Raw genomic sequence first — 15554 nt, forward strand, 5'->3', positions numbered from 1 at the left:
CGGCATGGTATGAAACCACCCAACTGCAACTGCGATGGCCCAGAATGCCCTGACTACCTCGAGTGGCTGGAGGGGAAGATCAAGTCTGTGGTCATGGAAGGAGGGGAGGAGCGGCCCAGGCTCCCAGGGCCTCTGCCTCCTGGTGAGGCCGGTCTCCCAGCACCAAGCACCAGGCCACTCCTCAGCTCAGAGGTGCCCCAGATCTCTCCCCAAGAGGGCCTGCCCCTGTCCCAGAGTGCCCTGAGCATCGCCAAGGAAAAAAACATCAGCTTGCAGACCGCCATTGCCATCGAGGCCCTCACACAACTCTCCTCCGCCCTCCCGCAGCCTTCTCATTCCACCCCCCAGGCTTCTTGCCCCCTTCCTGAGGCCTTGTCACCTCCTGCCCCTTTCAGATCTCCCCAGTCTTACCTCCGGGCTCCCTCATGGCCTGTGGTTCCTTCTGAAGAGCCCTCATCTTTTGCTCCTGATAGCTCTGCCTTCCCTCCAGCAACTCCTCGAACTGAGTTCCCTGAAGTCTGGGGCACTGACACCCCTCCAGCAACGCCCCGGAGCTCCTGGCCCATGCCTCGCCCAAGCCACGACCCCATGGCTGAACTGGAGCAGTTGTTAGGCAGCGCCAGTGATTACATCCAGTCAGTATTCAAGCGGCCTGAGGCCCTGCCTACCAAGCCCAAGGTCAAGGTAGAGGCACCCTCTTCTTCCCCAGCCCTGTCCCCATCCCCTGTGCTTCAGAGGGAGGCTCCCACGCCATCCTCGGAGCCCGACACCCACCAGAAGGCCCAGACCGCCCTGCAGCAGCACCTCCATCACAAGCGCAGCCTCTTCCTAGAACAGGCTCACGACACCTCCTTCCCTGCTCCTTCGGAGCCTTCTGCTCCTGGCTGGTGGCCCCCACCAAGCTCACCTGCCCCACGGCTTCCAGACAGACCACCCAAGGAGAAGAAGAAGAAGCTCCCAACACCAGCTGGAGGTCCCGTGGGAACGGAGAAAGCTGCCCCTGGGATCAAGCCCAGTGTCCGAAAGCCCATTCAGATCAAGAAGTCCAGGCCCCGGGAAGCACAGCCACTCTTCCCGCCTGTCCGGCAGATTGTCCTGGAAGGGCTCAGGTCCCCGGCCTCCCAGGAAGTGCAGGCTCATCCACCGGCCCCTCTGCCTCCCTCACAGGGCTCTGCTGTGCCCTTGCCCCCAGAACCTTCTCTTGCGCTATTTGCACCTAGTCCCTCCAGGGACAGCCTGCTGCCCCCTACTCAGGAAATGAGGTCCCCCAGCCCCATGACAACCTTGCAGCCAGGCTCCACCGGCCCTCTTCCCCCTGCCGATGACAAGCTGGAAGAGCTCATCCGGCAGTTTGAGGCTGAATTTGGAGATAGCTTTGGGCTTCCCGGCCCCCCTTCTGTGCCCATTCAGGACCCCGAGAACCAGCAAACATGTCTCCCAGCCCCTGAGAGCCCCTTTGCTACCCGTTCCCCCAAGCAAATCAAGATTGAGTCTTCAGGGGCTGTGACTGTGCTCTCAACAACCTGCTTCCATTCAGAGGAGGGAGGCCAGGAGGCCACACCCACCAAGGCAGAGAACCCACTCACACCCACCCTCAGTGGCTTCTTGGAGTCACCTCTTAAGTACCTGGACACACCCACCAAGAGTCTGCTGGACACACCTGCCAAGAGAGCCCAGGCCGAGTTCCCCACCTGCGATTGCGTCGGTAAGTCCGCCTGGGTGTCAGGAAAAGGCAGAGAAACGGCTGTGGCCTGGTGAGCTAGGGATTTCTAGGCTCTGCTTTCATTTGGCAAACATTTATTGTTTACCAACTGCGACACTGGGTTCTGGGAACATAGAAATGAGCTCATAGCCTAGTGGAAAAGACATTGAAAGAAACTGACCTGATACTGTTGGTGTATGCCACGTCAGTTGAGATGGGCAAGGGGCTTTAATACACAAATGGAGTTGAAGGCATAATAGAGGCCTTTCTGTAGGAGGTAGTACTTATGCCGAGCCCTACAGAGCTCAGGTAGAAAGGACATATTCTAGGAAGACACATCAGGTAGAAAGGACACATTCTAGGAAGAGGGAGTAGCTTGGGCAACAGCTTAGTGGCTGTGAGGGAGTGGAACTTACTTGGACTATTCTTGGTTCAGGCAGGAGCCCAAGGGTTTGGGTATATGTGGGGATGAACAAAAGGTGGCTTGGTGGGTGGGGAGGATGGTCAGGGGCCAGACTGTGCAGGGCCCAGGGAGCCACGGCCAAGAGTTTGACTTGACTACACAGGTAATAGTGAGCTCCTGAGGATTTTAAAGCAAGGAATGCCCTGTCACCTCATGCTTTTGAAAGACTTCTGGCTTATGGTGGGTAGGGAAGCTTGAGGGCACTGAGGAGGCATAGCTGTAGGAAAGTTGTTGTCATGAGCCAGGCAAGAAATGACAAGGGCCTGGCCTGAAAGAGCCAGTGACAGAGGGAGGGGTTGGAAGGTCTCCAGAGGAAGGCTTGTGGGAGGAGGGAATGAGACACTGCAGGTCTCTGGCTGGGGTGGTGGTGGTCACTGAGAACTCAGATTGGGAGGACGGGAAGTGAGTTCCCATTGGATGAACCACATCTGAAGTGGCCAGGAGACCAGGTCAGGGTCTGAGTTACACGTTTGGACGCAGTTAGCCTGCAAGTCATAGTTGAAGCTGTGCCGTGCATAAGAACGCGTTGAGGAGTTGAGTCCACTTCTAAGCCTTGCCTTCTGGAATCAGAGCAGGGTGCAGGGCCTCTGAGGACCACTCCCCTCTAAGCATACTGTCTCTGGGAAGTCCTGGAGGCAGTGGTAAGCTCCAGGTCCACTCAGCCCCCACGCTCTGTTTATGGAGTGTTCTGTAAAAGATATGTACGTTTCAGATGTTGACAGAAAACACGGTGATGCTGGCGATGAGCATATTGAATTCTTGTGATTTTATGATACACGGACATGTCTTGGGGAATAGGCTGTCTTCCCTACTTGTGAAAAATACGTAAATATCAAATAAGTCATGGACTTGCTGGGATGTTGTCTCCTGGTCAGTGAGGAGAGCTGGGCTGTTCTGCCTGCTCCAGCTATCCCTCCCCAACTCCTGGGGTACGAGGCAGAGGGGTGGGTGACAAGGAGTCATGTGCAGAACAAGGAAAAGCTGGCCCCAGGGTCTTATCTGGGGGTGAGCAGGTATGCTGCCAGGCACTCACAGACATGCCCTGAGATAGTGGTTCCCACTGGCCCTGTCCATTCTTAGATATGACTAATAATGACATGACTGGGCCCGGCGCGGTGGCTCAAGCCTGTAATCCCAGCACTTTGGGAGGCCGAGGCAAGTGGATCACGAGGTCAGGAGATCGAGACCATCCTGGCTAGCACGGTGAAACCCTGTCTCTACTAAAAATACCAAAAATTAGCCAGGTGGGTGGTGGGCACCTGTAGTCCCAGCTACTTGGGAGGCTGAGACAGGAGAATGGCGTGAACCCAGGAGGCGGAGCTTGCAGTGAGCCGAGATTGTGCCACTGCACTCCAGCCTGGGTGACAGAGCGAGACTCTGTCTCAAAAAATAATAATAATAATAATAATGACATGACTTTGAGGGCCCTCTTATTTACCAGCATATGGGGGAAACTTGTTTTGATCATGGGGTCCGCCTACCCTTTTCTCCATGCGTGTATGTGTGTGTCCCATCCGCCTGTGTTTAGCACCTCATTTCTCCTTCTGCAACGTGGGAAATATCCTTACCTAGTGTTTTAAGACATAGTTGATCCTTAGTCAAGATTTTAATTGTTGAATTTAATTACATGGATACTATGTGTGGTCAAACTAGTTTTTAAATTTGCATCACAACTCCACTTACTGGCTGGGAGTGCTTGGGCACTTTATGTAACCCATCACAGTTTCTGCTTCCTCATATGTAGAATGAAAACGATAATAGTACGTGCCTCACCGGGGCTGTTGTGAGGATTAAATTCATTACTACGTGTTTAGTAATGAATTTAACACTTAGTGTTGTGTTGGCACAAGAGTGTCAGCTGTTATCAAGCCTATCAAGTCCAATAGGGCAAGAAAAGTAAAACCATACCTTTGTAAAGGAAAAAAAAGTTGACTGTTCCTTTATTTATCATATATTAATTACCTAGCCATGTATAACTGCCAGTAAGCATAAAATTAAGAGAAATGGTTCATCACTAAAGGACTTTATGGTTTACTTTTTTTTTTTTTTTTTAGGCAGGGTCTCACTCTGTTGCTGGGGCTGGAATGCAGTGGCATGACCTCTGCTCACTGCAGCCTCCACTTCCTGGGCTCAAGCAATCCTCCCACCTCAGTCTCCCGAGTAGCTGGAATTACAGGTGCATGCCACCATACTTGGCTAATTTTTAAAAATTTTTTGTAGAGACGAGGTCTCACTGTATTGCCCAGGCTTGTCTCAAACTTCTGGGCTCAAGCAGTCCTGTCATCTCAGCCTCCCAAAGTGCTGGGATTATAGTTGTGAACCACTGCGTCCAGCCTATGGTTTACTTAAGGAATAAAATAAAATAAAATAAAATATTTAGACACCCACTCAACCAGTGTGTGCCGAGTGCCTTTTACCTCCGAGGCCCATGCTGTTGTATGGAAGTGGCTGTATTGCAGGAGTACCCTGTAGCACAGACTTGGTTGTCATCATGGGAGGTCATGTTTTGTCTAGGAAACTCTTGTTTAGAGCTGGGTTTTGAAAACTGTCATGAACACAGATGGGGAGAGGCAGAAAGGCTTTCCAGACTGAGGAGTGCATAAGCACAGTCTTGGCATAAGGAAGTAAGCTTGCAGGATGGGATGTTGCAAGGGTGACCTGAAACCTCTGTTCTCCTGCGTTCCTCAGATGAGGAGCCCCCACCAGAGAGGATACATCTTCGCTTGTACGCAGTGAGCAAAAGTGCAGGCATCTGTCAGCATCAGCGAAACCAGACCTCCAGAAACTGGGAGCTAACAACACTTTGTACTGTTAAATTAGAGGGAAATACTTACGTGAAACAAATTTGAACGATCATCTCAGTTAAGTTTTAAAAAATGGAAAAAAGACTAGAAGGAAATATATCAACAGTGGATTGTCTCTATGGTTGGGATATGGATGACCTTTCCCTCATGTGTTTTCTGAATTTTCTACAATGGAATTTGTATTTTATAACCCAGAAAGATTTGTGAAAGTGCACACTCGCAATAGCATGGAAGGTGGATTGGTGGAGGGTGATAACCCTGTGGTAGGAGACCCGTTGGGAAGCTGTTGAGAGTTAAAGTGTTTATGAAGCACCTGCTTAGGTCTAGGCACCCTGCCAAGTACTTTATAGTCACCACCTCACTTAATCCTCATAGCAGCTCTATGAGGTAAGTACTGTCAGTGACTCCATTTTAGCCGTGAGGAAACAGATTAAGTGATTTATCAAGGTCATACAAACTAGTGAAAGTGAGATTTGAACCTAGGCAGTTGGACTCTTAACCACCATGTCATATTGTGTTTGAAATTAGTCAGTTGGGAAACAGGTCCCATTCTACTACAATGGTAGTAGAATGAAGAGAGCCAACGAAGAGATTTGCTCTGAAAGTTTCTGGAGGGCCTGAGGTTCATGTTAGGAGAACCCATTCTGTTTTCCAGAATTGTCTGGCCACATGCTTCTGGCTCACTGCAACCTCTGCCTCCTGGGTTCAAGCAGTTCTCATGCCTCGACCTCCTGAGTAACTGGGATTACAGGCACCCACCACCATGCCTGGGTAACTTCTCGTATTTTAGTAGAGATGGGGGTTTCATGGTGTTGCCCAGGCTGGTCTCAAACTCCTGAGTTCAGGCAGTTCACCTGCCTCAGCCTCCCAAAGTGCTAGGATTATAGGTGTAAGCCGCCATGCCTGAACAGGTGCTTCTTCAGTTGGTGTGGTAGAATTTGTCTTTGTGAATCCAGGCCCAGAAAAAGGCTTAGAAATCAAGGATGGGATGACAGTGGGACAATCCCATACTCCAGAAATTCATCCCCTCACCAGTGGTAGGTAGAGAGTTACAGGAAGAATTTTCCATAGAAGTGGAGGTGAAATATGGAGACTCCATGAACCCACCTAATAGCTGATAACAGAATATGGGAACAACTTTATAAAAGCATACAAGTTCCTATAGCCAAAAAACAGGGGGGGAGTGGGGGGCAGGGGAGGGGCCCGGGCACTGTGGCTCATGCCTGTAATCCCAGCACTTTGGGAGGCCGAGGTGGGTGGATCATGAGGTCAGGAATTCGAGACCACCTGGCCAGTATGGTGAAACCCTATCTCTACTAAAAATACAAAAATTAGCCGGGCGTGGTGATGGGCACCTGTAATTCCAGTTACTCTGGAGGCTGAAGCAGAAGAATCACTTGAACCTGGGAGGCTGAGGTTGCAGTGAGCTGAGATCGTGCCGCTGCACTCCAGCCTGGGTGACAGAGCAAGACTCCGTCTCAAAAAACAAAACAAAACAAAACAAAAAAACCTCTATTATTCAAGTTATTTGGTAATTTTGCCAAATAAACAATTTAGCCAATATGGGCATCACCATGTAACGGAAGTCCCCAATCCCCTTCTATAAAAATGGTGAGTTTCTGAAGGTCTGGATGGGACTCATATGGATTTTTTTATCTGAATCTTGAAGTACTGGAATTAAAGGCACTCCTTAAAGCTTCAAAGAAGTACACTTATAAGCCATGAAAGGAAATGCCATTCTCTAAAAGGTAATATGATGTTTACAGTTTTGAGAATATTTATCACAAGTTGAATTTCTGTATTGAATTATTGCAAGTGACTTGTAGGTGTGGATATTTAAAAATGCACATTGGAGAGTCCCCCCACAACCATCCTATAACACCATTGTCAGGAATGGGACAAGGAGCTATAGAGACTGTTGTTCCCTACGTCTTTGTGTATTTTGTCTATTTTCAGTAACAGGGAAATTCCCAAGAGGAGCCAGTTTAGGACAGAGAATGAATCCAAATGACATTTTAGTGGGAAAAGCATCCTTTGTGCTCATCTAGTCACCATCTTAGAGATGAGGAAGCAGTCTGTTTTAGTTTGTAAGTGTTGTCCTGATGTCTCCGAGGAGCAGCCAACAGGAAGCTGCAGAGACTAAACCACAGCAAAAGCAGGAGGTTAGGAGGTGTAGATGCTAGTGGTTGCCTTCATAGAAATATGTTGTATTTTTAACCAGTTGATTGTTCTTCCCTGAAGAAGTGGCCGCAGGGAAAATATCTCCTTTGCCTGGAGCATGGTGAAAGTCCAAGTGAGGCAGTGGCATTGTCCAGCAAATGTGGCCGATGGCGTGTCCATCAGGGAATTTCAAATGGGACGTAGTCCTGAATGGAGAACACAAAGTTACTTGTTTACAATCACATAAAGTCTATTTTCTACAGTTTTTATTTTTATGAGAATGTATCACACAAATCCCCCACCCCACTGCATTGAGATGAAGAGAAGCTTCCTATCTTTTAAATATTTTTGAGACAATGACTGTTTGGACACCATATAAAGGATGGGGAATCTGGCCGTGAGTAGCAGGGTGTCAGAGAGAACTTCCTGCAGGAGAGGATGTCTTACTGAGTTTTAAAGGATAGATAGAAGTTTAATAGAGGAACAAGGAGAAGGGACCTGAAGTTTATGCAGATGAAAGGCATGTGGAAAGGCACATGAAGATGCGGAAGATGAGAGAACGTGGGGAAATACAGGTCATGCTGGTGTGACGGGTGTGGAAGATGAAAGATTGGGAGTGGCTGGGGAGGAGAATTTCAGGGGAAGAGGGGATGATACCAAAGCCAGAGAAACCAGTTTGTAGGCTCAGATGTAGTTCAGGCAAGAAATAAAGGGCCGGCCGGGCGCGGTGGCTCAAGCCTGTAATCCCAGCACTTTGGGAGGCCGAGACGGGCGGATCACGAGGTCAGGAGATCGAGACCATCCTGGCTAACACGGTGAAACCCCGTCTCTACTAAAAAATACAAAAAACTAGCCAGGCGACGTGGCAGGCACCTGTAGTCCCAGCTACTCAGGAGGCTGAGGCAGGAGAATGGCGTGAACCCGGGAGGCAGAGCTTGCAGTGAGCTGAGATCCGGCCACAGTACTCCAGCCCGGGCGACAGAGCGAGACTCCGCCTCAAAAAAAAAAAAAAAAAAAAAAGAAATAAAGGGCCTCTGAACTAGAGTGACCTTGAGTAGAAAGGAGGAGGGGAGAGGCAGATAAGAGAAAGAATAGGAAAAGAATTAACTGCTCCAGTGACCAGTTGGATGTAGTAGTAAGGGAGGAGGAGTGGTCACAGGTGACCTCTGAGATTCCAGGCTGGGCGACTGGGTTGATGGTGCTGCCTGTCACCAAGGTTAGAAATACTGGGAGGGCAGCAAGTCTGGGTACCTGGCTTTTGAGATGTCTGTGGGACCTGGCGGTGTCCATCGGGTCAGATCTGTGAACTGGTAGTTCTTTGGCAGACTGATGGTAACTGAAATGTTCAGTCCTGGTCATTTCACCAGGCTGACTGTGCAGATCAAAAAGAAGCCTGAGAATGGAAGTTACCACCATTTAGGGAAGAGGAGCTCAAACAAGAGGCTTCGAAGAAAGTGTGGAAAAGATGTGGGAAGAAACTGAGGAGAGGATAGGTTAAAGAACCAATGAATAGTTTCAAGGTTGAGAGGGCTAACAGCATCAGAAAAGAAGGGTTAGGATTTAATGCTGGATTCTTCCTTGTCTTACATTATTTGTTCTATGTGCACCAGTCTTTGCAGTTAAATCCCAGGTTCCTTAAGCACAAGAACTGCATGTTTTGTTTGTTTTGTTTTGTTTTTTGAGATGCGGTCTCACTCTGTCACCCAGGCTGGAAAGCAGTGGCACACTCATGGCTCACTGCAGCCTTGACCTCTTAGGCTTGAGCGATCCTCCTGCCTCAGCCTCCCAAGTAGCCAGGACTACATGCATGCACCACTATGCCTGGCTAATGTTTTTAATTTTTTGTAGGGGAGATGGGGTCTTGCCATGTTGACCAGGCTGATCTTGAACTCCTGGACTCAAGCAGTCCACCCACCTTGGCCTCCCAGAGTGCTGGAATTATAGGAGTGAGCCACCGTGTCTGGCCACTTATATTTATAAAGCATCTAGACTGGTGCTAAGCCTATGGCAAGTACCCTTCATATTTTTTGGTCAACCGGTCAGCCTTATTCTACCTCCATATTATACTCTGTTAAGGTGTCAAATGGGTTTAGGAATGATCTCCTTACCTTTAATGTTTATCGTCGTGAATTTGCCCATTATTATAAAGGCCCAGCATGCTGTACATGTTTTCACAGGCAGCTGACCTGAGAGTTTAGTGTTAAAAAATTCATCTAGCACACCTGATCCAGAGTAGGGCCTAACATTCTACCTACCCGTGGCTGTGGCTTTCAGGAGGCATCATGCTAGCAGTCATTGACTGTCATTAAAGTGGAATCTAATTAGCTATATAATCTTATGCTCTTCAGCATTAAGTCCACTAAAATTATATCAGAAAACTGAGTTCTGTGGTTTGAATGTTTTTGTTTCCCTGAACTTAGGTTGAAACTTAATCCCCGGCCGAGCGCAGTGGCTCACGCCTGTAATCCCAGCACTTTGGGAGGCCGAGGCGGGCGGATCATAAGGTCAGGAGATTGAGACCATCCTGGCTAACACGGTGAAACCCTGTCTCTACTAAAAATACAAAAAAAAAAAAAAAAAAAAAAAAAAAAAAAAGCCGGGCACCTGTAGTCCCAGCTATTCGGGAGCCTGAGGCAGGAGAATGGTGTGAACCCAGGAGGTGGAGCTTGCCGAGATCGCACCACTGCACTCCAGTCTGGGCGACAGAGCAAGACTCTGTCTCAAAAAAAAACAAAAACAAAAACAAAAAAAAACAAAGAAACTTAATCCCCTAAAGGCAGTATTGAGAGGAGTGGCCTTTAAGAGGTGATTGGGTGATGCAGGATCTATCCTCATGAATGGATTAATTCATTCATGGATTAATGGGTTAATGGATTAACAGGTTAGTGTGGGAGTGGGACTGGTGGCTCTATTCAGAAAGGGAAGAGAGACCTGAGCTGGCGCACCCAGCCCCTCACCATGTGGCCTGCACCACCTGGGACTCTGCAGAGTTCCCATCAACACGAAGGGCCTCACTAGGTGTGGCACCTTGACCTTGGACTTCTCAGACTCCAAAACTGTGGGAGATAGATTCCTTTCCTTTATAAATTACCCAGTTTCAGGTATTCTGTTTTATAGAACATGTATTCTGTTTATACAGCAGAAAACGGACTAAGAAACTGAGGCAATTGTATAGGATTGTTTGAAAAGAGTAGATAGGTACAAATGGAACCTTTGTGTGATCTTGACATCTGTACATTAATTGTATACTGTCTCTCTGTACTAATGTCATAAAAAAGAAATGCCTCAGCTGTACTCCTGTGTGTAATCCTGGAAAAATGTGGATGCCCTAGTCTGTGTGTAGAGAGTGCAGAAAGGTGGAAGGTTCTTTTAGAAATTAAGCATCTCTTTCTGTTAGGTAGTAATGCGTGGTTTCTTGTGTTAAGTGTCTCTTGCTGATAGCAGAAAGGATATATTCATTCTCTCCCCAGCCTAGAGCAGAAATGGAACAGAACGTATTTTTATATTTTAATGAGTATAGAATTAAGTGCACAGGGTTAAGAAAAACACCTAAAGCCATATAACGAGCATTTTCTCAAAAATTGGATTTTGCTCTCCTGAGCTCTCCCCCAGAGCTTTCTACCATGTATTTTAGAGAAGAAGAAAAAAAAAAAAACCACCTTCACTACTTCTCTCAGTGATCAAAACAAGACATAAAATAGATTTTTCTTTAAGAGGACTTGAGCCATTTCCCAGCAATGCCACTTTACCTTTATGGAGAAGGAAGAAATATTGCCTTGGGGACTACAAGGTAAAATAGTGACTTAACAGCAAGATGGTAAAATATTCCTTGAAACCTGGTGAAAGGAACCAAATCAATAAAAATAGAGGAAAAGGTTTCATCAGCTGAAATTTGGGAATAGCCCCAATCTTCAGCCATGAATTCCAAGGGCTGTCTGCCACTTTGAGATCAAATTGAATTAAAGAATGACACACTGAGTACACAACTCCCAGTGTTGGGAAAAATAACAGAGGGACCCCACAACTTGGAGAAATGGGCTGGAAGATGGGAGACCACCGTCTAGAAGGCATGCTGTGTGGAAACCAGGGAATGCAGGCAGAGCATGTTCCCCATTTGCTCCAGCTTTTGAAGGGGATAAGGTCTGGGCCGAGGATGGTGGGCTGGAGAGATGGGAAATCATATCCTAAAAGCTGGCTTTGTAGCTGAGGGCCAACAGTACCGAAAAGGCTATTGTACAAAGAAAAAATATTTGCTGAACCACCAAACAAAAATCCTGCCAACCGTGGGGCTTTATTTTAACTTGACATCTTATCAGAGTGACTAACTCAGTCCCTTTCGAGGGAGTGAACCGAAATCCTAAGAGTATCTCTCCCTATCAGGACAGAGTAAAACCCAACTCTCAGCATACACATAAAAATTTAGAGGCATTGGCTCCAACAGACAGAGGGGCTTGGAGATGAAGTTTCCCAGTCGCAATTGTCCACAGCTAGTCCCAGTTCTCCTGTCCCCTCTCAGACTGCTGAACTTTCAAACTAATAATTGAAACCTCTACAGCATCCAGTTATCTAGCTGAATTTTTTTTTTTTTTTTTTTTTGATAGAGTCTCGCTTTGTCACCCAGGCTAAAGTGCAGCCTCTGCCTCCCAGGTTCAAGCAATTCTCCTGCCTCAGCCTCCCGAGTAGCTGGGAATACAGGCATGTGCTACCACGCCCAGCTAATTTTTGTATTTTTAGTAGAGATGGGGTTTCACCATCTTGGCCGGGCTGGTCTGGAACTCCTGACCTTGTGATCCCCCCGCCTCGGCCTCCCAAAGTGCTGGGATTACGGGCTTGAGCCATAGTGCCCGGCCTCTAGCTGAATTTTTACGGGAAGAATTTGAGCAGTGTCCAGGTAAACAGGAGTAAGGAAATTCTGACCACTCTATTTTTGGGCAAATGAGTATAGACTAGTGGCTTTCAATTGGAGGCTTTCCATTGCTCTCCCCCAGGGGACATTTGGCAGTATCTGAGGACGTTCTTGGTCATCACAAGTGATGTGGTACTACTGACATCTAGAAGCTAGGGATGCTGCTAAGCCCCCTTTAACACACAGAACAGCCCCTACAGCAAAGAACTAATTGATCCAAAATGTCAGTTCTGCCAAGGGGAAGAAACTAGAGATCAGCTTCTCCTGTAAGAAGATTGCTTAACAAACAACATGGTAGCCATTCAAATTCTGTAGGAAAAGTGGAGGGATTAATATAACATTTAATATGAAAATTTATAATTCTTTGTACATTTTCATTAGTGTTAACAAGCTTAGTTTACAAACAAATACTTAAGCTAAAAAAAGAAAATTTACATGAGAAAATACAGGAATTGTTTAAACCGCTGACTTATATCTTCAAGAAAGTTGAAGAAAACAGTCACTATAAAATAAAAAATGAAAGGTGAGGTGCTAAGTTATAAAGAAGACTTGAGAGTTATGGATTAAATTCCAGAAGCACTATGCCATTACAAAGCACATAAAAAGTGCATTAAGAAGCTGCAAAAAGCAGAATCAGAGTTAACAGAAAAAGCAGATTGGTGAGGAAGAGGCAAGGTCTTGAAAGTTTACCCCAAAACGGGAAAATGTAGAAATGAACAGTATCGCTGTGGCGTACAGCGAGGGAAGCAGAAGAGAGGGACAGTAGGGACCCCACACAGATTCATTCTGGTAGGAATCTTGGGAACACTCGGTGTTCCCGGCGAAGAGTGTGGTGCAAACTGAACAAACGTGAGAGTCTAAGGTAGAATAGAAAATGTTTTTGAAGTGAAAAGTGTTATAATAAGAAGTTATGTCCAGGGAAAATGAGGAAAATTTGACAAATAATGCTGATTAACTTATTGAATTTCAAGGGTGAAGAATCACCTACAAGTTTAAAAAAAAAAAAAAAAAAAGGTTGGTCACATATATTAGGTTTTTGTAAACAAATGTTTTTTTAATTTTTAAATTTTTTTGCTTTTTTAAAAGCACTTTAAAAAAACATTTTGTATTGAAATACACATACAGGAAGGTATGTGAATCACAAGCGTACAGCTCAATACAGTTTTATAAAAGACACATACTCCTGTAAACAGCAGAACAGAATTTTACCAGCACCTGAGAAGCCTCCGAAGTCCACCCCTCCAGGCACGTGCCACCCAATCCCCTAAAGCATAGGCTGGCAGCCTGCAGACCAAACCTGGCCCACATTCATGTATAAAAGGGGTTTTTATGTTTTTAAATGGTTGGAAAAACAAAAAAGTCAATTGAAGAATAACATTTCATGACTCATGAAAATTATATGAAATCCAAATATTAGAGTCTGTAAAGTTTTATTAAAACATGGCCATGCTCATTTGTTGATCTATTGTCTATAGCCACTTTTGCACTACAACAGCAGAGTTGAGTAGTTGCCCCTGAGATTGCAGAACCTAAGATGTGTACTGTCTGGTGCTTAACAGAGTAGGTTTGTTGAGCCCTGTCCTAAGGTAACTACTCTATTCTAACTTCTTAGCACACTGATCAGTTTTGCCTGTTCTTAAACTTCATACAATGGAATCATGAATATGTATCATACGCTCTTTCATATTCTGGTTTTTGCTCAATGATGTGTTTGTGAGATTCATCTATATTATGTTTTTATTATTTAATTTTTATTTATTTTTTTGAGATGGAGTCTCGCCCTGTTGACCAGGCTGGAGCATAGTGACACAATCTCAGCTCACTGCAACCTTCGCCTCCCTGGTTCAAGTGATTCTCCTGGCTCAGCCTCCAGAGTAGCTGGGACTACAGGCATGCGCCTCCATGCCTGGCTAACTTTTGTATTTTTTTAGTAGAGATGGGGTTTCGCCAGGTTGGCCAGGCTGGTCTCGAACTCCTGACCTCAGGTGATCTGCCCGCCCCGGCCTCCCAAAGTGCTGGGATTACAGGTATGAGCCACCTTGCCTGGCCTATTTATTTAATTTTAGAGAGACAGGATGTCACTGTTTTCCAGGCCAGATTACAGTGATGTGATCATAGTTCACTGCAACCATGAACTCCTTGGCTCAAGCGATCCCCACACCTCCCAAGTAGCTGGGACTACAGGCACATGCCACTGCCCCTGGCTAATTTTTAAATTTTTTTTAGAGACGAGGTCTCTCTTTGTTACCCAGGCTAGTCTCCCACCTTGGCCTCCCAACGTGCTGGGATTACAAATGCGAGCCCCCGTGCCTGGCCCTGTGTTATCTGTATGTATGTACATTTGTTATCTGCCCCTGTCATTCATTCTCATAGCTGTACAGTATTCCATTTTTTGAATACACCACAATGTATCCAGTAGGTCGCTGATGGTCTTTTGGGTTGTTTCCAACTTGGGGTTGTTATGAATCATGCTGATATAAGACATTCTTATACCTGTCTCTTGGTGCATTTATGTATACATGTATATGCTTAGGTACTTACCTAGGACTGAAATTGTGTGTGTTCAGTTTTAGTAGGTACCATTGGTCTTCCAAAGTGGTTGTTACAATTTAGGCTCCCACCAGCATTGCTCCATGTTCTCACCAGCAAATGGCCGTCTTTGCCACTGTGTAGACGTATAATAGTATCTCACCGTGGTTTTAATTTGAATTTCCCTGATGCCTAATGAGGATGAGCAGTTTTTCATATGCCATCTTTTGTAGAGTTCCTGTTCAAGTCCTTTCTGTTCAAGTTCCTGTTCAAGTCATTCAAGTTGCTATTCAAGGCCATTTCTCTTGTTTTTCTTACTGAGTGGTAAGGGTTCTTTAATTTTGATATATGGGTCCTTTGCTGGATATATGTATTGCAGTTCTCAGAATAGAGTATTGAGATTAAAAAGTTTGATCCAAGTTCGACCTACTTAAGTCACCATCCATATGTAAAGTCTTCATAAAAACATTTTTGAATATGCAAGAACTCAAATTTTCTAGAGATGAATCAAAATGATAATAGATGGGGAAGTTGTAGTATGGAGAGGCTGGCAATGAACACTACATCTGTTCAAATGTAAAGTCTAACTTTAAATGACAGTTATTTTTCTAAAACAAAAGATATTTACTTAAACTCTACTTAAGATATATTTTTATGTTAAACATCTTAACGTGTAGCAGAGGGAAATACATTCCTGAGGATACCAGTGAAAAGCAGAAGTAAAGGAGGAGATGGGAGAAATTATAGAGGTACTAACTTTTCTCTTTAGAAGTACCATTAGCATTTCTAAAAACATACTATAGATTTTTCCAGATTACCAGGGATGGTGCTGGTGGGTGAAATAGAAAATTACAATATCTGCAGCAAACGAAGAAGACAAGGAAACATTAAACATGGAAAACATAAAATGCCAGAAATACATGTTATAACAATGAATATAAGTAGGGTAAAGTCACCTGTTGAATTTAAGATTGAATAGCTTTAAGCAGC

The 15554-nt window shown here is 45.7% G+C and overlaps 1 protein-coding gene across 1 annotated transcript in view; it reads left to right on the forward strand.

Moving 5' to 3' along the window:
- TET3 (tet methylcytosine dioxygenase 3) overlaps positions 1-15554 on the forward strand; it is a 122934-nt gene that overhangs the window by 59343 nt on the left and 48037 nt on the right. Inside the window, 1 exon segment of the mRNA XM_030921153.1 lies at positions 1-1705. Coding sequence (XP_030777013.1) covers positions 1-1705 — 1705 coding nt within the window.

Source organism: Rhinopithecus roxellana, chromosome 17 (assembly GCF_007565055.1).
Source record: "Rhinopithecus roxellana isolate Shanxi Qingling chromosome 17, ASM756505v1, whole genome shotgun sequence".
NCBI lineage: Eukaryota > Metazoa > Chordata > Mammalia > Primates > Cercopithecidae > Rhinopithecus > Rhinopithecus roxellana.